The 25125-nt window shown below is 40.8% G+C and overlaps 1 protein-coding gene across 1 annotated transcript in view; it reads right to left on the bottom strand.

Annotated features, from left to right (window-relative positions):
- Positions 1 to 616, bottom strand: part of RAB3GAP2 (RAB3 GTPase activating non-catalytic protein subunit 2) — an 87810-nt gene extending 87194 nt beyond the window's left edge. The window contains exons 1-2 of the mRNA XM_032609943.1: positions 515 to 616; positions 326 to 470 (exon numbers count right to left, since the gene is read on the bottom strand). Of these exons, the coding sequence (XP_032465834.1) occupies positions 326 to 470; positions 515 to 616 (247 nt within the window). The remainder of the gene's footprint in view (positions 1 to 325; positions 471 to 514) is intronic.
- Positions 617 to 25125: the final 24509 nt, after the last annotated feature.

The raw sequence follows: 25125 nt of genomic DNA, 5'->3' as shown, positions 1-25125 counted from the left end.
GGAGGGGGGGAAGAATGGAGGAGAGACAAGTAGGAGTTGGGCGTGGGAAGTGGGATAGGTAGAGACCAGATGAAGCACGAACGCAGTGTATGGGCCAGAGGGCGGAGTGGCTTAGGCGAGGGGAAGACAGCAACGACGCAGCCAGGGCGGGCGGAGGCGGCTTCAGGACGAGGAGGGCAAGGGATCCGCGCAGAGAGAACAAGGGAGGCGCGGGGGCAACTAGGAGCCGCAGGGTAGAAGGGGCGGAGCGGGTGGGAGGCCCGACACAGCCAAGCAGGTCCTGCGGGCGGAGGCGGGGAAGGGAGCGGCGAGGCGGGGCACTTACTGGGTCCCTCCTCACGGTGCAGCTGGGGTTCTCCTCCCGCAGACGAGGGAAGAGGAAGTCCCGGGCCGCCTGGAGGTCCTGGAAGGTGCAGAACTGGACAATGGAGCAGGCCATGGCTCCGGGGAACCCTGTTCGGGCATTCACCTTACCTCACCACGCCCTGCCCCCCCGCCCCCCCGCCGCCGCTACAGCCGCCACCGCGGAGCCAGAAGAGCTTTCGCCACGCAGGGACGGGGAAACAAAACCGGAAGCTGTCAGCACCCTCGGGTCCGCCGCCCGGGCACTGCGCATGCGCGGGACGGCCCAGGTGCCCAGGCTGCAGCGGCCCGGGTCACGTGACCAGCGGCGGCCAGCGGGGTGTCTAACGTCGAAGCGGAGGCTGGGAGCCGGCTTTAGTCACAGTTCTGCGCTTGCACCCGGGATTGATCCCTTTTATTCATTCTGGCTGTTAGCCAGAGATGATCTAATAGGACGTTGTCCGCGCCGGCCTTTGATTCATTTAACCAAGCTTCTTGACGTCCTACTATTGGCATGATCTTGATATTTCAGAGAATAATCCCTGTTAAGCTACTGGCAGGCCAGTGGGGGACAGTATCACGCAAGTATCTGAATCTGAAAAGATTAATTTCCTTTCTGGAAATCAGCCCCCTCAAGCCTAGCTTTAAATGCTCCTGTAAATCCTCTTGTCATCCTGTGCACGCCTAATATAGAACGTGTTATACGGTATTGTAGTCATGTTTTCGACATGCATTTTCCCTTTCATTCATTCGTTCACCCATCCATTCAACAAATACATTGCTCCTCTTTTCTATGTCAGCCACGCAAGGCGTTGAGTATAAAGCAGAGAACAAAAGAGATGAAATACTTGTTCCATGGAGCTCAAAATTCTAGTGGCTGACACGGGTAGTAAGCGATTATTTGCTCACCTATTTAACTCAAATTGTGATAATGCCAGGAACGAAAGAAGTAAGTTCAAAGTGCTGTGACAACATAACAGGGAACCTCACCTAGTTGTGTTTTTTTTGCTTTGTTTTGCTGGGGTGGAGGTGGAGGGTTGCCAAGATCAGGAACAGACTTCGTTATAAGCTCCTGAAGGCTGGGATGTCATTTCGTGCCCTTTATATCCTGTGTATAGCACAAGACGTGGCACATAGCTCAATAAATATTTGCTGGAGGAATAAATGGAATGTGTACATAAAGTAAATAGAACAACCCGCTTCTTTTACAAAGCACTATATATTTTTTAGAGTATTTTTCCACACATTGTCCAATTAGGTAGTCACAATGCCATCCTGAAAAAGTGTGTCTTATCTCTCATTTTTTTAACGAAGAAATTTATCTGTGTGTCTCTGAGAAGACTCTTTAAGTCCATTTAAATGATTTTTCTAAAAAGTAAAAACCAAAAAAGATAACATTCCTTCTTGATCTTGTAAGGGGTCACATGGCACTTAGATCTGGATTATGTAAACTGTCAATAATATGTCATTTGATGTACAGTCTTCTGTCTCAAAAATCACTTATATAACTGTGCCTGGACTTCTAACTGGCGGAACAGTTCTCAGAGCTTTCTGAGATGCTCTTCCCGGGTTATAATCCTGAAATGTGGCTCAAATAAAATTTTCCATTTCTTTCTTAGATCAATGGATTAATTTTTGTTGCCCAAAGGAATTATTTTAATGTTAGCATAAAGAAATGTAGACACAAACTTTCCAAAGGAAACCTAAAGTGGTCGTCTACTTTGTACAACAGAAAAATGGGATGGAAATAAATTGAAGGCAAATAGATGAAGTCCAGAGCATTCATTTCTGTCAGATCTGTGTGCCCACTCAGTCCTAATAATATAACAACTGTGATTTAGTGCCCAGATTCCTACTTCATTAATTCCTGTTTCTAAAGTAGAATGATTTTCATAAAATAGGATAATTTCTATGTTATCAGATGAACAGGGACCAGTTCTTTACCTCTAAAATATGTGGTTGGTTTAGATGTGCTACAAAGTTCCTTCAGCATCAGAGAGCTATAATTCTAAAATCAAAACCTGTAGAAAAGGCAAGCTTTCACTGCTTCCTTTTTCCATCTGAAAAAATGCAATGCTTCCTCACATCATCCAGCCCTGATGATTAAACCGTAAAATATGGCACCAAGACCAAACTAGAATAAAATTTTAATTTAGATTCTTAGTTTTACATGATGACTAAAGAACACATGATACTTTTGGAAACGACACAGTGTCATTCCTTGAAAACCCTTCAAGTTCCTATTCAGGTAAATGCATTTTGTGGAAGTAACTCCCCTTCGCTGATTCAGCTGGTCTTTGTTCTGCCCTGAGGCATTCATATCTCTTGCGTGGGGGACATTGAATTTCATTACTGCTCGGTTTCAATGGTGAAATCCCTGACTTCCTTCCAAGTAGTACTGAAAAGACTCATTCATGAATGTTTTTAAGGACTTTAAATACCCTTCACAGAAATTACCTCATATTCATGAACTGAACTCTTCCCCCCGGGGAAGTTCTAAAGCGTCAGGGGGCTGCCTCTGGAGTTCTGCTGCCATGGTTTCTGTGGAGCGTGGGAGGATTGTGTTACACAGCGAATATCACTAACCACACAGCCATAAGAAAGCACATTGCAGAAAATGGGCAGGCTTTCCATATCCCAGCCTAGACAGTGTCTCTCTAAGGTTTGATTTCAGAAGCTAGGAAGAGACTGTGACCAAACAATCGCAAGAGGGGACTAATGTGAACTCTCTCCGATATCTGTTATTGTGAGTTAGAGCATGGATAACTGTCTTTAAAAGAGAGATACTCACTGAGCATTAGAGGCTTGGCCTTGCCAGTCTTTTAACAGCAGCCAGAGGCTGAAGGTGTTGAGAGCCAGGGTGGGTAGCAAAGTGTGAAAAAAAGAGCAATGGACTTGGAGTCAAGAGACCTGATTCTGTCTCAGCTAGGCCTCCTAATAGGTCACATGAACTTGGGCAATTCATATCACCTTTCTGGGTCTTAGTCCCTTGAGCTATGAAATGAGAAGAATGGAGTCTGAAGCCCATCTCAGGGATGTGTAGGTTTTGGTAAGAAAATGGGAAGGAAAAGTTCTCGGCACTGGAATTGCTCAAAAGGACGGGTCTATGTAGACATCCTAGTAAGGGGCCTGGGTGGGCAGGAGTGAACAAGAAGGCACTGAGCATCTGTAAGTGAAATAAAGGAGAGCGGAAAAAGGGAATATCTTGAAGCACTGAAGCCTTATGTCATAGTTGTGCTGAGGGTCATCCTTGAACTGAACTCTGAATTCTGTGAGCGGAAGCAAAGGCTGTACACAACTCGTTTTTCTTCAGCAAACATCCACGGAGGATAACATCTATCTTACTACACTAAAGATACTGTTGTGAGCACAGCGAGGTGATAAGAATGAGTCCTCCAGAGACTCACTGCCTAACCAGGGAAACAGACGAGCCCAAATAGCTCTAAAAAGCAGAGTGTGATGAGTACCATGGGTGACTTTCGGTGCTCATAATGTGCTGTGGGAGAAATAAGGGGGAGATTCATTTTGATTCCTAGGCTTGTCCTGTGGAAAGGGAGTAGTGGGGAAAGAGGTATGAAAGGCGATAAACAGATTGGTTCCACATTAGCGAGAACTTCAAAGTCCAAATACTAGAATCTGAACTTTATTCTCTGTGCAAGGTGTAGCCAATTGAAGATTTTTTTTTAGAAGAGGTAGGACATGATGGGTCCTACCCATCATGCATGACGTGGCATGACTGACAGCAGAGAGACACCTCAAGATAACATAACATTATTCTAGATGAAAAGTAATGGCAATGAAAATGATTCTGGAGCCGGAATCAATGGATTTTTGGTATATGATTAGATATGGATGGTGGGGAGGGAAGACGAGACTCAAGATGATGTTGAGGTGTTCTGTCTGAAGAACTGGAGAGACGGCAGTGTCATGTCAGCAACCAAGAGGGAGAAGGCAAAAGGGGGAATGGATTAGGGTGCAGACAGGAATGGGCTGGATTCAGTATCGGAGTTGTTGAATTCGAAATGTCTATGGAAGATCTAGGTTAAAACAAACAAACAAACAAACATGGATTTTATAAACAGAAGTTAGAAATGTGGGATTAGAGAGGCCATCCACAGGAGTTATATTGAAGGGTGGGGATGAAGGTGTCACTGAACTCTACATGGGGTAAGAGAAGGACTGGGTCCTGGAAACAAGATGGGAGGATTACGTTTTTAGGGGTGCATGGAGGAAGAAGCTCTAGAAAAGGAGATTGAGAAGAAGCAGTCAAAGAAATGAACCGTACATAGTAGTACCATGTCACAGAGGCCAAGGGAAGGAAAAGAAAATTTCATGAACAGGTGAATCTACTGTGTTGAATTCAATAAAGAATTTAAGGGGGAAGTCACAAGTGATTATCCAACTTACAGATGAGCCAAACTCTGTTTCCTTGGCAGAAAATTTGTAACCACACTTCAGCAGTAGATTCTTTTTCTAACAGCCACAGAGGCTAGCTATGGCAATCTTTGTCTTTAACTCTGGCTTAAGGAGAAACATTTTAGAAAGAAAAGGAAGAGTTTGTTTTGCTGGCATTTACCAATCACGAAAAAACTAACTCCACTTAACAAAAGCAACATTTATTGCTTTTTTGAATACAAGAAAATATATTTATATTTTCAATATTTTCCAATATTTATAGTGGTCCAAAATGTACTTTATAATAGCATAAGAAAGGAAGATATTAACATACTCAGCTAAAAAATCTAAGTGCTATAGTGCTTTTAAGTCTCTATCTTCTTTTGTGTGTGTGTGCTATTGATTACTTTTTTTGAGACATAATTGACATATAACATTATATTAGTTTCCGGTGCACAACATAATGATTCAATATGTATATATTGTGAAATGATCATCTCAAAAAGTCCAGTTAAACTCCACCACCATACATAGTTACATATTTTTTCTTGTGATGAGAACTTTTAAGATCTACTCTCTTAGCAACTTACAAATATTAAGTTACAGTGTTATTACACTGTTATTAACCATAGTCACCATGCTGTACATTACATCCCCTGTGATTTATTCATTTTACGGCTGGAAGTTTTACCCTTTGACTCCCTTCATCCTTTTTCCCCATCCCCTCCACCCCTCCCTCTGGCAACCACCACTATGTTGTCTAACAGCTCTTTTTTTGTTTTTGTTTTTTTTAATTCCACATATAAGTCTCCATATTCTTGAACTTAATGCATTTAGGACTTCAGGTAAATAAGCCACCATATTTAAAACAATGAGACGACATGTGGAAGAGATTACTTTTTGCCCATTAGCCATCCCCCCCTCCTCATTTTTACAAAATAACCCCTATATCACTGGGGCAGCTATGTGCCCAGATTTTAAAGCAAACTACATTTCTCAACCACTATTTTTTTTTAGCTTTAATTGGCTATTATATATATATATATATATTTTTTAACATCTTTATTGGAGTATAATTGCTTTACAGTGGTGTGTTACTTTTTGCTTTATAATAAGGTGAATCAACTATACATATACATATATCCCCATATCTCCTCTCTCTTGCATCTCCCCTCCCATCTCACCCCTCTAGGTTATCACAAAGCACTGAGTTGATCTCCCTGTGCTATACGGCTGCTTCCCACTAGACATCTATTTTACATTCGGTAGTATATATATGTCCATGCCACTCTCTCACTTCGTCCCAGCTTACCCTTCCCCCACACTGTGTCCCCAAGTCCATTCTCTGTGTCTGCATCTTTATTCCTGTCCAGCCCTTAGGTTCTTCATAACCTTTTTTTTTTTTAGATTCCATATATATGTATTAGCATACAGTATTTGTTTTTCTCTTTCTGACTCACTCTGTATGACAGACTCTAGATCCAACCAGCTCACTACAAATAACTCAATTTCATTTCTTTTTATGGCTGAGTAATATTCCATTGTATATATGTGCCACATCTTTATCCATTCATCTGTCAATGGACACTTAGGTTGATTCCATGTTCTGGCTATTGGGAATGGAGCTGCAATGAACATTGTGGTACATGACTCTTCTTGAATTACGGTTTTCTTTTCTCAGGTTATATGCCCATTACTGGGATTCCTGGGTCATATGGTAGTTCTATTTTTATTTTTTTAAGGAACCTTCACACTGTTCTCCATAGTGGCTGTATCAATTTACATTCCCACCAACAGTGCAAGAGGGTTCCCTTTTCTCCACACCCTCTCCAGCATTTATGGTTTGTAGATTTTTTGATGATGGCCATTCTGACCTGTGTGAGGTGATACCTCATTGTAGTTTTGATTTGCATTTCTCTAATCATTAGTGATGTTGAGAATTCTTTCATCTGTTTGTTGGCAATCTGTATATCTTCTTTGGAGAAATGTCTATTTAGGTCTTCTGCCCATTTTTGGATTGGGTTGTTTGTCTTTTTGATATTGAGCTGCATGAGCTGCTCGTAAATTTTGGAGATTAATCCTGTGTCAGTTGCTTCATTTGCAAAAATTTTCTCCCATTCTGAAGGTGGTCTTTTCATCTTGTTTATGTTTCCTTTGCTGTGCAAAAGTTTTAGGTTTCATTAGGTCCCATTTGTTTATTATTATTTTTTATCTCCATTTCTCTAGGAGGTGGGTCAAAAAGCCTCTTGCTGTGATTTATGTCATAGAGTGTTTTACCTATGTTTTCCTCTAAGAGTTTGATAGTCTCTGGCCTTACATTTAGGTCTTTAATCAATTTTGAATTTATTTTTGTGTATGGTGTTAGGGAGTGTTCTAATTTCATTCTTTTAAATGTAGTTGTCCAGTTTTCCCAGCACCACCTGTTGAAGAGGCTGTCTTTTCTCTATTGTATATTCTTACCTCCTTTATCAAAGATAAGGTGACCATATGTGCGTGGGTTTATCTCTGGGCTTTCTATCCTGTTCCATTGATCTATCTTTCTGTCTTTGTGCCAGTACCATGCTGTTTTGATTACAGTAGCTTTGTCGTATACTCTGAAGTCAGGGAGCCTGATTCCTCCAGCTCTGTTTTTCTTTCCCAATATTGCTTTGGCTATTCGGTGTCTTTTGTGTTTCCATACAAATTGTGAATTTTTTTGTTCTAGGTCTGTGAAAAATGCCATTGGTAGTTTGACAGGGATTGCATTGAATCTGTAGATTGCTTTGGGTAGTATAGTCATTTTCATGATGTTGATTCTTCCAGTCTAAGAACGTGGTATATTTCTCCATCTCTTTGTATCATCTTTAATTTCTTTCATCAGTGTCTTATAGTTTTCTGCATACAGGGCTTTTGTCTCCTTAAGTAGGTTTATTCCAAGGTGTTTTATTCTTTTTGTTGCAATGGTAAATGGAGTGTTTACTTAATTTCTCTTTCAGATTTTTCATCATTAGTGTAGAGGAATGCAAGAGAGTTCTGTGCATTAATTTTGTATCCTGCTACTTTACCAAATTCATTGATTAGCTCTAGTAGTCTTCTGGTAGCATCTTTAGGATTCTCTATGTATAGTATCATGTCATCTACAAACAGTGACAGCTTTACTTCTTTTTCAATTTGGATTCCTTTTATTTCCTTTTCTTCTCTGATTGCTGTGGCTAAAACTTCCAAAACTATGTTGAATAATAGTGGTGAGAGTGGGCAACCTCATCTTGTTCCTGATCTTAGTGGAAATGGTTTCATTATTTCACCATTGAGAACAATGTTGGCTGTGGGTTTGTCATATATGGCCTTTATTATGTTGAGGTAAGTTCCCTCTATGCCTACTTTCTGGATGGTTTTTATCATAAATGGGTGTTAAACTTTGTCAAAGCTTTTTCTGCATCTATTGAGATGATCATATGGTTTTTCTCCTTCAGTTTGTTAATATGGTGTATCACAATTATTGATTTGCATATATTGAAGGATCCTTGCATTCCTGGGATAAACCTCATTTGATCATGCTGTATGATCCTTTTAATGTGCTGTTGGCTTCTTTTTGCTAGTATTTTGTTGAGGAGTTTTGCATCTATGTTCATCAGTGATATTAGCCTGTAGTTTTCTTTGTGACATCTTTGTCTGGTTTTGGTATCAGGGTGATGGTGGCCTCATAGAATGAGTTTGGGAGTGTTCCTCCCTCTGCTATATTTTGGAAGAGTTTGGGAAGGATAGGTGTTAGCTCTTCTCCAAATGTTTGATAGAATTCGCCTGTGAAGCCATCCGGTCCTGGGGTTCTGTTTGTTGGAAGATTTTTTTTTTTGTGGTACGCGGGCCTCTCACTGCTGTGGCCCCTCCCGCTGCGGAGCACACGCTCCGGACGCGCAGGCCCAGCAGCCATGGCTCACGGGCCCAGCCGCTCCACGGCATGTGGGATCCTCCCAGAACGGGGCACGAACCCGTGTCCCCTGCATCGGCAGGCAGACCCCCAACCACTGCACCACCAGGGAAGCCCTGTTGGAAGATTTTTAATCACAGTTTCAATTTCAGTGCTTGTGATTGGTCTGTTTATATTTTCTATTTTTCCTGGTTCAGTCTTGGAATGTTGTGCTTTTCTAAGAATTTGCCCATTTCTTCTAGGTTTTCCATTTTATTGGCATAGAGTTGCTTGTAGTAATCTCTCATGATTCTTTGTATTTCTGCAGTGTCAGTTGTTACTTCTCCTTTTTCATTTCTAATTCTATCGATTTGAATCTTCTCTCTTTTTTTCTTGATGAGTCTGGCTAATGGTTTATCAATTTTGTTTATCTTCTCAAAGAGCCAGCTTTTACTTTTATTGATCTTTGCTATTGTTTCTTTCATTTCTTTTCCATTTATTTCTGATTTGATCTTTATGACTTCTTTCCTTCTGCTAACATTGGGGTTTTTCTGTTCTTCTTTCTCTAATTGCTTTAGGTGTAAGGTTGTTTATTTGAGATGTTTCTTGAGGTAGGATTGTATTCTTATAAACTTCCCTCTTCAAACTGCTTTTGCTGCATCCCATAGGATTTGGGTCGTCGTGTTTTCATTGTCATTTGTTTCTAGTTATTTTTTGATTTCCTCTTTGATTTTTTCAGTGATGTCTTGGTTGTTAAGTAGTGTATTGTTTAGCCTCCATGTGTTTGTATTTTTTACAGATTTTTTCCTGTAATTGATATCTAGTCTCATAGTGTTGTGGTCGGATTTCAATTTTCTTAAATTTACTGAGGCTTGATTTGTGACCCAAGATATGATCTATCCTGGAGAATGTTTCATGAGCACTTGACAAGAAAGTGTATTCTGTTGTTTTTGGATGGAATGTCCTATAAATGTCAATTAAGTCCATCTTGTTTAATGTATCATTTAAAGCTTGTGTTTCCTTATTTATTTTCATTTTGGATGATCTGTCCATTGGTGAAAGTGGGGTGTTAAAGTCCCTTACTATGATTGTGTTACTGTCGGTTTCCCCTTTTACGGCTGTTAGCATTTGCCTTATATGTCAAGGTGCTCCTTTGTTAGGTGCATAAATATTAACAATTGTTATTATCTTCTTCTTGGATTGATCCCTTGATTATTATGTTGTGTCCTTCCTTGTCTCTTGTAATAGTCTTTATTTTAAAGTCTATTTTGTCTGATATGAGAATTGTTACTCCAGCTTTCTTTTGATTTGCATTTGCATGGCATATCTTTTTCCAACCCCCCACACTTTCAGTCTGTATGTGTCCCTAGGTCTGAAATGGGTCTCTTGTGGACAGCATATATATGAGTGCTGTTTTTGTACACATTCAGCCAGTCTATGTCTTTTGGTTGGAGCATTTAATCCATTTACTTTAAAGGTAATTATTGATATGTATGTTCCTATTACCATTTTTTAAATTGTTATGCATTTGTTATTGTAGGTCTTTTCCTTCTCTTGTGTTTCATGCCCAGAGAAGTTCCTTTAGCATTTGTTGTAGAGCTGGTTTGGTGGTGCTGGATTCTCTTAACTTTCACTTGTCTGTAAAGGTTTTAATTTCTCTGCCAAATCTGAATGGGATCCTTGCTGGGTAGTGTAATTTTGGTTGTAAGTTCTTCCCTTTCAGCACTTTAAATATGTCCTGCCACTCCCTTGTGGCTTGTAGAGTTTCTGCTGAAAGATCAGCTGTTAACGTTATGGGGATTCCCTTGTACGTTATTTGTTGTTTTTCCCTTGCTGCTTTTAATAGTTTTTCTTTGTATTTAATTTTTGATAGTTTGATTAATATGTGTCTTGGAGTGTTTCTCCTTGGATTTTTCTTGTATGGAACTCTCTGTGCTTCCTGGACTTGATTGACTATTTCCTTTACCATATTAAGGAAGTTCCTCAACTTCTCTTGACTGTGTGGATCCAAATGATTATGTGCTGGCCATTGAGATGGAACACAAATTGTTGGAATTATTGGGAGGGATATCCAGAAAGTTTACTTAAAAGAGGAACAGACAGCTAAGGAAAACTGTTCTAATCTTTCATTCCCCTTTTTTGTTTTTTTCATGGAAAAAAGGTTGCTGTAGCTCCTGCAACCATTTTAGACCAGGAAGTGACTTGAACTATGGCAGAGCGTGGAGATAGGAGCTTGAGTGTCCTTTGCTTCCTGTAGCTGCCATCTAAGATTGGACTACCACAACTGAACTTCTTTTATATAAGAAAATAAATGTTTACATGTTTTAGCTACTGTTATTTTAGGTTTTCTTTTATTGTAGCTAAACCTAATCCCGACACAAGAGGAACTTTTAGCAGAGGAAGTTTGGTCTGTTCCATATGTCTTGTTTACATAAAAGCCTTTTTATTTCCCTGATTGTTTTTCTCAGCATAGCTCAGAAGAGATTAAACCAATTACCTGGATATGTTTAATTGTTTAAATAATTTGGTTTCATTTGGACATAAAAATATGCTCCAAATGACCAAATACTTCTTGTTTTCCTATTTTTGGCACAACTGAAATAGCTCCTTAAAAGGTTCTATGAAACAAAGGAATATCCCCAAGGTTGTGTACTGGCTGAGTGATAAGTTTCAACCAACAATTTTCATAATGGAAAATCAAGGGCAGGTTAGGAGGAGGGGAAACTGTTGGAAGGAGCTGTATTTAAACCTGGCACCCTAAATCCCAAAAGCCGTTGCCTTGGGATTTGTGAGCTAAGATAACTGAGGCTTACTTTTTTTTTTTTTTGCCACACCGCACAGCTTGCGGCATGTTAATTCTGAGACCAGGGATTGAACTCTTGCCCCCTGAAGTGGAAGCATGGAGTCCTAACCACTAGACAGCCAGGGAATTCCCTGACATCTTTCTTGACTTCACTGAAGCTTTCTCACTCTGGACCACACTTTCCTTAAAGCTGTCCCAAACCTTAGCTTCAATGAATCTGCATCCTCCTGGCCCCTTTCTTCCCCTTTGATCACTTTATGTCTGGATATTTTATTAGCTTCTTGCTGTCTTTCTTCCCTTCTCCAGTCCTTTCTTCAAAGTCACTCTTATTCCAGACTCCTTTCTTTTCATTAATGGCATTATTCTTCTGCTGACTGGTTACTGAATAACAGAAAGACTAAAACTATTATTTGTCTCCCTTGTTCACCAGCCAGCCACCAAACTCCATTGATTTAACTTCCAAAATGTATGTCAGATTGACCCTTCCCTTATGGCCCTCACTGCCGTCTCCTTAATCCAGACCTTCATGGCCACTTGCCTGAACTCTTTTTATAGCCCCCAGTTCTTCTTGCTACTGATTCTGATGTCTTCCCACTCTAATCACCCTGCACTTTGTTGCCAGATTTGTCTTCCTGAGGCATAGATCTAATCAAAGTACTTAGTAAATCCTCCAATAGCACTTTAATATATTCTTCAATTTGTTCATTCATTTAAGAACTATTTTCTGGGTGCCCGGTAGGTCCTAGGAATAGCTAGAGACCCTATGAACATAAATATAAATAAGACCCTGTACTGGCAGAATTGATAGGTTACCAAGACACAAACAGGGAAAAATATTACAAGGGCACAGAGCAGCGGTGAATACCACAGTCTTGGGATTCAGAAAAGACTTTTTAGAGGTAATATCTGAGCTTTGTCTTGAAAGTAGAATAGATTTTAGCTGGTTAATGACGGTAGAAGCGAGATGGGAGAAAGTAAGTCAGGCAAAGGAAATAACATTCGAAAAGGCTTTGGAGCAACAATTTGTGTGTGCAGAGAAACACAAGGGGCTGTTTCTGGAATGTGAATTGTGACGTCATGGTCAGGGGTGAGTCCAGACAGGTAGCCGTAGTGATTTTAAACTTACTCTAATTTTATTTTATTTTATTTTTAAAAAGGAAAATTAAAAATTTATTTATTTATTTGGCTGCATTGGGTCTTCATTGAAAGTGTGGGCTTTCTCTAGTTGTGGCGAGCGGGGGCTACTCTTCATTGCAGTGCGTGGGCTTCTCATTGTGGTGGCCTCTCTTTTTGTGGAGCATGGGCTGTAGGTGCCTGGGCTTCAGTAGTTGCAGCACGTGGGCTCAGTAGCACCAGGGCTCGAACCTGTGTTCCCTGCATTGGCAGGCAGATTCTTAACCACTGTACCACCAGGGAAATCCCAAAATTTTATATTTTACTATTTTAACTTAAATTTTAATTCCTCCAGAAATTAAGGGCTAATCAATATTTCTGTGCTTGCTTAAAGGTGATAAAAGTCACCTTTTGTTCATTTTTTTTATTACTACCACTTTTCACATCTTGCTTGCAGTCTAAAGGGCTGCGGAGGGAAGGTTTTATAGGTGAGAGTCATACATGTTAGTTTGGCCCAGCTCCACATGACATGTTTGACTATTTCCACTAGAGTCTAGATTTGTGTTGAATGTTGGCTTTCTGTTCCTCTTTGGTAAAATTTTCACAGACTAAAAGGTTCCAGAGCTGTAGAACTTCCCTTATGTGTTCAGTGAAGAATTCCCCTCTCTCAGGCCTTTTAATTTCTTCTCCTTACATTGACCGGCATAGGCAATCTAGTGTTTCACTCTTCTTGATACAGTTTCTTTCCAGTAGATGTAGTCAGTGATAATAGTCTTCCCAGCAGCCACTGGTGTGATTTATATTTGACATTGTTGAACCTTTTTCCAAATACAATCTTCCCACTGTCCTGCTTAGTTGAATCCTTCATTTATGGCCATACTCTATTCTTTTCTTTCTTACACTGAAAGGCACCTGGAAGGTTTGAACCATTTAAGACCATATAGACTTGTACAGAGCTATGCTGGAACATTCAAAAGGAGTTAATCACTGAGCATCTGCTATGTGCCTCTTCTCTACCCAGTACATCTTTGAAAGCCTTCAAAACTCAGCTCAAATATCACCTCCTTGGTAAAGGACTTGTCTTCGCAGGCAAAATTAGTCACTTTGGACGCCCATGTATCTATTGTAAAATATAGAACCTTGTATTCTGCTTATCTGTTTGCATTTCTGTCTCCCCCACTAGATGGTGATGTCCTCAAGGGCAGGGATTGTGACCTTTGTGACATTTATTCATTCATTCATTCATTACATTTTAAAAAATACCTGCTAGGTACCAAGAGCTAACCATGCACATGACTCACCCAGTGCACACCAGAAACACATATCTGTACTAATAGATAATAGATTTCAATGACACACACAGATAAATGAACAGGCAATTATAACTCCATTTTGGAAGTGCAATGCCAGGAACGGTACAAGAGAGCACTTTGGGGATAAGGGAAGGCTCCTGGAGAAATTATCATCTAGGCTGAGACCAGAAGGATTGAGTAGGTGTTGGTCAGATAAAAATTGGGTGGAGGACCGAACAGGAGTAGAAAGGGCAAAGCATTCTTAGACACAGGAAACAGCTGAAAACCTCAGAGGTGAGAGGAAGTAGTGTATTTAGAGGATTGAACATCTTTCAGTCTGTCTAGAGCTAAAAGAAAAGTGTTAAGGTGAGGCTGGAGAGGCAAGGAGGGGCAAAACCTTCAAAGGACTCATGGTTTATTCAAATTTGTTTCTGACTCATGGACTCAAAGACAATGGTTTATTCAAATTTGTTTCTTTCTCTAGTGCCTAGCAAACAAGTACCTGAAAAACAAGTAGCTTGCTAATAAATATTTGTGGAAGGGAGGAAAGAAGAAAAGAAGGAAGGTTCCAGTAACCAGAGGGTGGAGATAAATGACATGAAATACAGATCCTGCCTGCCAGCAGGGCCATTGGACAGATAAGACATAGCTGTCAAAATAGGTAAATCAAAAGAGGTCCCATGTGATTATATACTGAAAGAGAGTGGTTCAGGCAAACATGGTTAGGTCTGGAGAGATTGCTGTGCCATGGGGTTGTCAGGGGACCTATATCAAGAAGATGGGACTTGACCTGCATCTGTAGGATGAGTGTGGTTTAACTAGGAAGAAAGAAAAAAAGGATGTTCTGAGTTTTACTGCATGTGGGTGAAGGCACAGAGGGACAAGGTGAAGGAGGAAGAGAAACCCTTCTAATCCCATATGAGTTCTGTTTAATTAAGAGCTGTTTTCAGGGCACCAAGGTGTTTGCTGAAAGGCTCCAGAGCATGGGCCAGAAGACACTGTCTAGGAAAGCCTGTTCATAGGGTCAAAGCTCAGGAGACTCAAGTTACTACAGTTGGCTTGAATTGAATATACTATTATTGTCGATATGTGTTCTAAAAAAAAAAAAAAAGATGCGGGATGGAACTGTGAATTCCATTATCCTCAGTGCTATAAATCACAATCAGTGCCTAGGACATAGTAGATGCTCAATAAACATTTTGGAATAAATGAGTTTCGATCAACAGCATTTGTGAGACTAACCTCTCTCTCCCTCTCATCCTCTACTGTCTGCAGAGCTGTTTACACTCTTCTACAAGGTTTCTGACTCTATGGTCAGTTTCTAATTTTCACTACCTAGGTTAGACACATGGTGACTTTGTGAATCATGATGTCAAGGGTGGCTGCTGCATTTCTGTGCAGGAGTAGAGTCTGTCTTGGCACTTCTCCAGGGCTTCCATTGACAAAGCAATGGTGTCCTTCTGCCCCCAGAACTTTGCCTTTTAACTTTGTTCTGTGGGAATGCTCTTGTCAGGCTCTGTAAAGAAAGCTGTTCCTCTCTTCATTTCAAATTTGAAATACTCTTGCACGCTTTTCCTACTCTAAATTAACCACTAGAGGGGGCAGTGACACACACGCTCTGTTGCTGCACCTGCATTGCACCTGTAGGACATTAGGGTTAGACAGAGCTTAGTGATCTCATGGGCCAACTTCTCCCATTTCATAAACAAATGGAGAGATGAAAGGATTTGCCTAAGGTCACGGGGCTGGTTAGTAACAAACCCCACACCTCTTCTTTTCTCTCCTAGCACTCTTCATTTCTGTACACTCTCTCCTGCCCTCCAGTCCTTGGAGGATTCTTGCAGGGTCCACTGATATGGATCGATTTAGGCAAGGCTGCTTAACTTGCTAAGAAATCCTTGGGCCACCAATGTCATCATCCAAGTTTATTGATTAATAGTCCATATCTATACGTGTGGGCTGGAGCGAGGAGTAGCATGACGTAATGGCAGTTGTGCTGAATGCCAACACTTACAGAAGACAAGATGCAGTGGAAGGAGCTGGTGTAGCTATGGTTTTTCTGTTATACAGACAAGCTTTCCTTTATCCCTTATTCTTGTAAATATCCTCCCTCTCCCCTCCTCTACTCTCAGAGGTGTGGGCCAGTAGCACAGTTCTGGCTAATCATAACTTCCTGTTCCTCCCGACAGAGTGATGGTTCAGGGGAAGATATGATATCCAGCTGGGCCTATCAAAGTCCTTCCCTGGAATTTCTGAGTTTGAAATTGGAGGAACAACTGTCTTGTCTCAGGGGTTATGGTACCAAAAGGATATGAAGTTAGATGACTGTGGTCCTCTTTTGAACTAAATGGAGAAGACTTGCTACTGGAGGATATATGAGAGCTAATCACAGACCCAGAGATAAAGCCAGATGGAGGATTGAATCCCAGTTCCTGTCCTCAGCCCTGGCTCCTCAGGTTCTTGTGTTCTTTGAGTTTCCCTAGTTGTTATGCTTAGCTACGTGAGCTAAGATCAATTCCTTTTTTGTTGTTTTCTTTTAATTTTTTAAAAAAATTTAAAAATATTTAAAATTTAATTTTTATTATTTTTAAAATTTATTTATTTATTTTTGGCTGCACTGGGTCTTCGTTGCTGCATGTGGGCTTTCTCTAGTTGCGGCGAGCAGGGGTTACTCTTCGTTGTGGTGCACATGCTTCTCATTGTGGTGGCTTCTCTTGTTGCGGAGCACGGGCTCTAGGCACGTGGGCTTCAGCAGTTGTGGCACGTGGGCTCAGTAGTTGTGGCTCATGGGCTCTAAAGCACAGGCTCAGTAGTTGTGACGCACAGGCTTAGTTGCTTCACGGCATGTGGGATCTTCCAGGACCAGGGATCAAACCCATGTCCCTTACATTAGCAGGCTGATTCTTAACCACTGCGCCACTAGGGACGTCCTTGTTGTTTAAAGATAGTTTGAGTTAGGTTTTTTTAAATTAATTTATTTTATTTATATATTTTTGGCTGCATTGGGTCTTTGTTGCTGTGTGTGGCTTTCTCTAGTTGCGGTGAGCAGGGGCTGGTCTTCCTTGCAATGCACAGGCTTCTCATTGCGGCGGCTTCTCTTGTTGCGGAGCATGGGCTCTAGGTATGCGGGCTCCAGTAGTTGTAGCATGTGGGCTCAGTAGCTGTGGCTCAAGGGCTCTAGAGCGCAGGCTTAGTAGTTTTGGCACATGGGCTTAGTTGCTCCGCTGTATGTGGGATCTTCCTGGACCAGGGCTCGAGCCCATGTCCCCTGCATTGGCAGGTGGAATCTTAACCACTGAGCCACCAGGGAAGCCCTGAGTTAGATTTTTGTCACAAAAAAGAATTTTGACAAGTACAGAGACAGTTCTATAGGGTGATATCACCTTTCTTCTGACCATAAACAAAGGGTCAAGCCAAGAGTCCATCTTTCAAATACCAGACTCATGGGTGAGTAGTGATTAGCTGTTGTTTTTGCTATTTCCTCACTGTCTGTCCTGGTTAGCTCAATCAAGAAGAACATGCTGCTAGTGAAGCCAAGGGCACAGGTTATGTGTTTCAGTTACTTCTGCTCTATCTACAACACAGACCTTACCCCTAAAAACAGCCAGTTGTTTTGCAACCCATGACCTTGACCATGATGTATAGAAGCATGGGTCAGTGCATGTCTACAATGACTCTGGAGCATGGCGTAATAGAAGGAGGATTAGATTGAGCCTTAAGTGGTCGTGTTCTAGTTCCAATTTCACCTTTCCCTTATTGGGAGACTCCAAGAGTCACTTAACTTCCTGGGTCCTCAGTTTACCATGTTACCAAAGATAGAATACTTGAGTGACATGATCCTAAGATATCATCAGACTCTAAAATGACATTATTCTCAAAGAACAACTGAAGCACACCCTTTGTGAATGGCAAGTCAGTCTAACTGTTCTTGTACCAAAAAGATAAATATTTAACTTAACTGTCTCTTCATCAGTCCTTAGGGCAAGCTAGATAAGGAATCATTAAGCATCTTTCAAACAGAACTCTCTGCTTCTGGCACCAAAGTACAGCCCTGCCCTCATTGGCACATTATTTCCTACCCTAAGGCTGAGTCCTAAATATGCCAGGGAAAGCAAATCCCTTCTTCTGTAATATTAATGATTGTGAAGCAGCAATTCTTTACTTCAGGACCTGAGAGCAAAGAGCTTTCCTCGTGTTCTCATCTCTGCCACCCAGGCTCCCTTTGACACCTCTACTTCCCAAACTGTGAAGAGCTGAGTGTTGCTAGGGGACGGGGGCTGAAGCAGTAGGCAGTGATCAAGGGGGTCTCAGCTCACTGGGAGAGCAAGGAGGGTGAACACAACTGTTGAGTAAGTGGGGAAGCAAATGCTTCCTGGACTCCAGATCTAGTTTTTAAAAAGAGAGTTAACTGAAAGGGAAGAGGTAAAACTATCACTATTTGCAGTTGACATGGTACTCTATATAGAGAACGCTAAAGTCTCCACACAAAAACTATTAGAACTAATAAATGAATTCAACAAGGTAGCACGGTACAAGATTTATATTCAGAAATCTGTTGCATTTCTTTACACTAATAATAAAATATCAGAAAGAGAAAGTAAAATTTAAAAATCCTGTTTAAAATCATGTCAAAAAATAAAATAAAATACTAGGAAACAAGCTTAACCAGGGAGGTGAAAGACCTGTAGCACTGAAAACAATAAAACATTGATAAAGGAAATTGAAGATGATTCAAAGGATTGGGAAGATATCCCATGGTCTCAGATTGGAAGAATTAATATTGTTAAAATGACCATACTATCCAAAGCAATCTACAGATTTAATGCAATCCCTATCAAATATCCATGACATTTTTAACAGAACTAGAACAAATAATCTAAATGTTTATATGGAACCACAAAAGGCTCAGAACTGCCAAAGCAATCCTGAGGAAAAAGAACAAAGCAGGAGACAAAGACTCCAGACTTCAGACTATACTACAAAGCTACAGTAACCAAAACAGCATGGTATTGGCACAAAAGCAGACATATAATTCAGTGGAACAGAGTAGGGATCACAGAAGTAAACTCACACACCTGTCAATTATTCTATGACAAAGGAGGCAAGAATATACAATGGAGAAAATACAGTTTCTTCAGCAAGTGGTGTTGGGAAAGCTGGACAGCTACATGTAAAGCAATGAAATTAGAACACTCCCTCAAACCATATACAAAAATAGTCTCAAGATGGTTTACAGACCTAAATATAAGACACAACACCATAAAACTCTTAGAACATAAGCAAAACATTCTCTGACATAAATTATAGTAATATTTTCTTAGATCAGTCTCCCAAGGCCAAAGAAATGAAAGCAAAAATAAACAAATGTGACCTAATCAACTTAAAAGCTTTTCACAGCAAAGGAAACAACAAAAAAGAAAGACAACCTACAGACTAGGAGAAAATATTTGCAAACTATGCAACCGAAAAGGGCTTAATATTCAAAATATATGAACAACTCATACAGCTCAACATCAGATGAACAACCCAATAAAAAAAATGGGCAGAAGACCTAAATAGACATTGTTCCAAAAAAGACATACAGATGACTAACAGACACATAAAAAGATGCTCAACATCATTAATTTTTAGAGAAATGCAAATCAAAACCATAATTAGGTACAACCTCACACCAGTCAGAAAGACTATCATCAAAATGTCTACGAATAATAAGCACTGGAGAGGGTGCGGAGAAAAGGGAACCTTCCTACACTGTTGGTGGGAATGTAAATTGGTGCAGCCACTGTGGAAAGCAGTATGGAGGTTCTTTAAAAAACAAAAAGTAGCTATCACATGATCCAGCAATCCCACTCCTGTGTCTATATCCAGAAAAAATGAAAACTCTAACTTGAAACGATACACGCACCCCAGTGTTCATATATATATATATATATATATATATATATATATATATATATATATACACTACTCAACCATAAAAAAGAATGATATATTGCCATTTGTAGCAATATGGATGGACCTAGAGAATATTATACTTAGTGAAGTAAGTCAGACAGAGAAAGACAAATACTATATGGTGTCACTTATATGTGGAATCTGAAAGATAAGACAAATGAATCTATATACAAAACATAAACAAACTCACAGACATAGGAAGCAAATTTATGGTTACCTAAGGGGAGATGGAGGGAGGGAGGGACAAATTCGGAGTATAGCATTAACAGATACAAACTACTATACATAAAATAGATGAACAACAGGGATTCACTGTATAGCATAGCAAACTATATTCAATATCTTGTAATAACTTAAAATGAATATAATCAGAAAAAAAACTACTGAACCACTTTGCTGTACACCCAAAACTAACACAATATTGTAAATCAACTATACTTCAATTTATCAAAAAGCCGTTGAAATTCGAACAAACAAACTAAAAACAGAGTTATAGTACAAATGGGAGTAGGCTGGGGAAGGGAAAGGAGGAAGTTTTGGGGAAAAGCTTATGGATAAGAGACAGGGATAGATCCAAGACAAGGCTCTACATGAGGTGGGTGTTACCTGAGGCTGTGTAGACAGCAAGGAAACCAAAGGCTTAGTGCTCAGAGGAGATAAATAGAGATGACGTCATCTTGATTGAAGCTCCTGATGAACTGGAGTGGGACTAATGGTTCCCGCTCTCCTCAGGCCTGACAATGTGGCTGAATGCCTGCAGGACTGCTTAGATCCCCATGACGGAGGCCATCCTTCCTGGGCCTGAGCTTGTCTCTGGGAATCACTCAAGGTGATCCAAAAGCAGATGTGTCTGAACTGCTCCAGATGGCAAGAGGCTGATGCACTGGAGCTCGGTGGGAGGTGGGAGCAATGGTTGATTGGACCATGATGGGAACCCCCTGGGACACAATGTTAAGACTATATTCTAAGGCAAAGGGTGGCCTGCTTGTTATTGACCTGGGTTCTTAGACTCTTTAATCAATAGAAATTGATAACAGGCCAGACGAGGAATTCAGGAAAGGCTTTATTGGGACCCATGCCGCAGCCCAAGGGGAGCGAAAACAAAGCAACAGGTGCGCTTGCTTGCTCCCTGAAGTGGGGAGAGCTGGTGCCTTAAATGGAGTGAGAGTGAGGGCAGATCAGTGAGTGGGGCCCGAGGCGTGGCTTAGGTGGTCTGCCCACCCCCTTGGTGTTGCTGTGTGCAGGGATCGTGTGCGGTCCCCTGCTTTTGCTCCTGGCGTCTCAGAAGCGGCAGTTGGGTTTTGGCCTTTTTTTCTCTTGTTTATAATTTGCCCCAACTGCGCATGCATGCAGTTATTTTTAGTTCCTTACAGTTTCTCTATTCTGTTGCTCCAGGAGATATTTTTCCAGGTGCAAGCACTGCAGCAAAGGGTCCCAGGTCCCGGGCCCCACCCAGCCCTGTCCTCCTACTTACCTGGTCATGCTGTTAACAAGGCCACAAGCTTGCTTGGCACAGCACCTGGCACGTGGTAAGAGCTCAATAAACAGTTGCTATTATTTCTAGTGCTTTATTTATAACTATCCTAGAGACGGGTATTGACTATTCATCTTCTCCCTCCACCCCCAGGCTTTGCATCTATAATTATTTTGAGGTGATTATGAATTACAAGTGTCTTTAAAGTATGCCTTGTCTTCTTTTAATGCCCCTCTAAAGGTTTCTTGTCCCGTTACTGTTCATATGTGAGTTTTATACTCAGTCTCTTTCCACCAAGGAACAGTGATGATTCACCCCAACATTTACCCACGTAACCCCATCCTGACAGACCAAAACGCCTGACTTAACAAAGCATAGACCACAATGCTATCACATCTTGGCAGGAAAAAAAGCACCTTTCTTTCATTTCTGATCTGCGGTCGGAGAATGCTTTATGCGTGTTTAATGTGTTGCGTGGCCTGCCCCCAAAGTCCCTGCCTTTTGGTGGGGACAGTGTGACCTTCAGGTGAGTCTCTTGTCTACTTAGCCTTGACTGCTGACCTGTGCAAAGCTGACTCTGCCTGAGGTTATGGCTTGCTGTTCCTAGCAGTGGCAGCAGCAACAGCAGCACATTGACAGCAAGCTCTGCATTAGAAGGAATCACATCCTGGAATGATGTCACGCATCCCAACGTGTGGTGGTTGGGTCACGTGAGGTCTGACATCATCTGGAGGTGGGAGCTTCTGGGAATATGCTGCATTGGCAACTTTGCCCGGCAGACACTGGATCTTAGCTCTTTCAGGAGATGGAAAAGCAAACAGAGCAAAGCAAAAGTGTGTGCCAGCTTCAAAAATCTGAGTAGTCAGACCACAGGGGAAAATAAACAGTTGTGATACTTCCTCCAGAGACTCTAAACCCTTACCCCTCAGCAGTCAGACACGTTTGCAATCCAAAGGACCTTGGGAGGCTTACCCAGTTCAACCATCTGTCTCTGAGGAAGATTACATCTAAAACTTCAAAGCGTGTAAATCTCTCCAGGAGAATGATGGTACATAACCTGCTTTGGTACTCGGCTCCAATGTCCCAACCCCTAGAGCGGTGGCTCTTAGTTGGACTAGCTTGATGTCTGGGACGAGTGGGGAGAGGGGAGGGTTTGGGTATGTCCCACAGCAGAGATTCTTAGGTATTCTAAGTGTGTAGAAAGATAGAATCTTGGGGAGAGGAATGCAGGGGATTGTTAAATGAAGCTTCTACAAACTCCCTGGATAGACACATAATATTAAAAATACAGAGCTTCACCTTTATTAATCATGATGATATTTTTAATTGAAAAATTTCAAATATACAGAAAAATTACAGATTACTAAAAGAAATACCCATATATATCCTTCACTTAAATTTGCCAATTAACATTTTTCCATATCTGTTTTATTTTTCTCTCTCTTTTCACACACACACACACACACACACACACACACACACACACCCTAAAGAGAAAAATAAAGCAATATTTCTATCATCTATCTATCATCTATCGTATGCATCTAATATTTTGAACAATGGTGATAAATTGTTCAAAATTTTCAAACCAAATGTTACTGCTTCATCCCCTTCTTGATCCTATGAGAATCTCTTCTTTAGAATCAAGAAGTTTGTTTTTGTGTTTTGTTCTCTCATACTCAAACTATATACTTTTACTCCCTCAGTATAAAAAGAAGATAGCCATCACTGCCATAAACACCCTGTCTGCCTCTTGATTTTCACCAGAGAAGAAAGGGAAGTACTGAGTATGTAAAATGACTTCTCTGGTCCTGGCCAAATTGGACAATGACCAGGATTCAAATACTTTCAGTTTCTACCTTTTTGTTACCAACCAGGTGAACTGAGGTTCCTCTATATGTATCCATTCTGGCAGAATCTTCTCTCCATTCCTAAGCTGGGAATCATTTTCCTAAAGCTAGTATTTGAAGACTCCGGGGAGCCTGTCAAAATAGAAATCCAAATCTGCACTGAATTAATCCAGAGCAAAAACATCTTCTTTGACTCATGCCTTACTTTATAGTGAGAAATAAATCTTACCAGCAGTTATGCTGTTAGGTTTTTACGTATATTACACACTCTCAGTTAAAACTCCCCACTTTTTCCTATACTGATCACTAAATACAGGGGGTGAGGGTGGGCAGAATCAGTAACACCATAAAAATTGTCCCTTTTAAAGTGTTGAGTTAAACTGTTGTATAGGCACTGGAAATATAAAGTTAAAAGTAAAAAATTCAGGGAATTGCCTGATGGTCCAGTGGTTAACCCTGGTCGTGGGACTAAAATCCCACAAGCCGCACAGTGCGGCCAATAAAATAAAAATTTTAAAAAATTAATTAATTAATTCAGTCAATCTGACTTTTAGTTCCAGCTTTAATGAAGTAGCTGGTATAGACTCACCCTCCTACAGCAAACAACTGTAAAACTGGGCAAGGTATATGAAGTAACTTTTCAGTTATTAAACATTGAACACTGCAAGGCTAAGCTTCTTAAGAGAAGGGAAACATATAAAGTAACTACCACCTTCACCTTTGTTTACTACCTGAAGGCTCTCTATAAAGGTGACACATGGAAATGAAGCCAGAGCGGGGAGAAACAGAAATTGGGACTCACGGACAATAAGACAGCTGAAATCTGTGGGTCAGGTACTAGGGAGAGGGAAGGGGCACAGAGTAGGAGACTCAGATATCAGCAAAGGAGTCCTCCTGAATCTTTGGCCAAACACTAAGCTGCACACATGGATGGAGAGACTCCATGAAGCTGACTGAAGATTCTGGGGATTTCACAGTGCTGGGGAGACATCTGAATTCTAATTAGCCAGGGTGGAGAGACCTCACTACATATTCTGGTTATTTAGGTGAGATAATATGACTACACCTTAGGGAAGTCTGAGAGTCAAGGCTGCTCTTCATCTTGTCTCATACAGAGTAAAACTAGGATTCAACAGGATTAAGCTGAACCACCAGTTAACTGTCTGCTAGAACACAACTTAACACTCTTAGAAGACAGCAAAACCCATTGGAGTATCTACAGTGTTCATCTTACAATAAAAAATATTACTTACTGGGCTTCCCTGGTGGCGCAGTGGTTGGGAGTCCACCTGCCAATGCAGGGGACATGGGTTCGTGCCCCGGTCTGGGAAGATCCCACATGCCGTGGAGTGGCTGGGACCGTGAGCCATGGCCACTGAGCCTGTGCGTCCGGAGCCTGTGCTCCACAACGGGAAAGGCCACAACAGTGAGAGGCCCGTGTACCGAAAAAAAAAAAAAAATATATATATATATTACTCACATATGAAGAACAGGAAAACATGAATCATAACCAGGAGAAATAACATTTAATACAAACAAGCCCAGATATGACACAGTTCTAGAATTAGCACCCAAAACTGTAAAATAACTATGATAATTATGTTTAAGTATCTAAAGGAAAATATCCACAATCAATAATTAGATGGGAAATGTCACCAGAGAAATGAAACTCTTTAAAAGAACTAAATGGGGGGTGCCAAGAATACATGATGAGGAAAGGATACTCTCCCAATGAATTGTATTGGGAAAACTGGATAATCACATGTGAAAAGATGAGAGTAGACCCATGTCTTACACTCTACAGAAAAATCAACTCAAAATGGATTAAAAAATTAAATATAAGAGCTGAAACTGTTAAAACTCCTAGAGAAAGCAGGGGAGAAGCTTCATGACATTAATCTTGGTAGTAATTTCATGGATATGACACCAAAAGCACAGGCAACAAAAGCAAAAATAAACAAGTGGGGGCTACATCAAACTAAAAAGCTTCTGCACAGCAAAGGAATCAATCAGCA

The sequence above is a fragment of the Phocoena sinus genome, chromosome 1, assembly GCF_008692025.1.
Source record: "Phocoena sinus isolate mPhoSin1 chromosome 1, mPhoSin1.pri, whole genome shotgun sequence".
NCBI classification, from domain to species: Eukaryota; Metazoa; Chordata; class Mammalia; order Artiodactyla; family Phocoenidae; genus Phocoena; species Phocoena sinus.
This window is presented reverse-complemented; position numbering and strand designations above follow the sequence as displayed.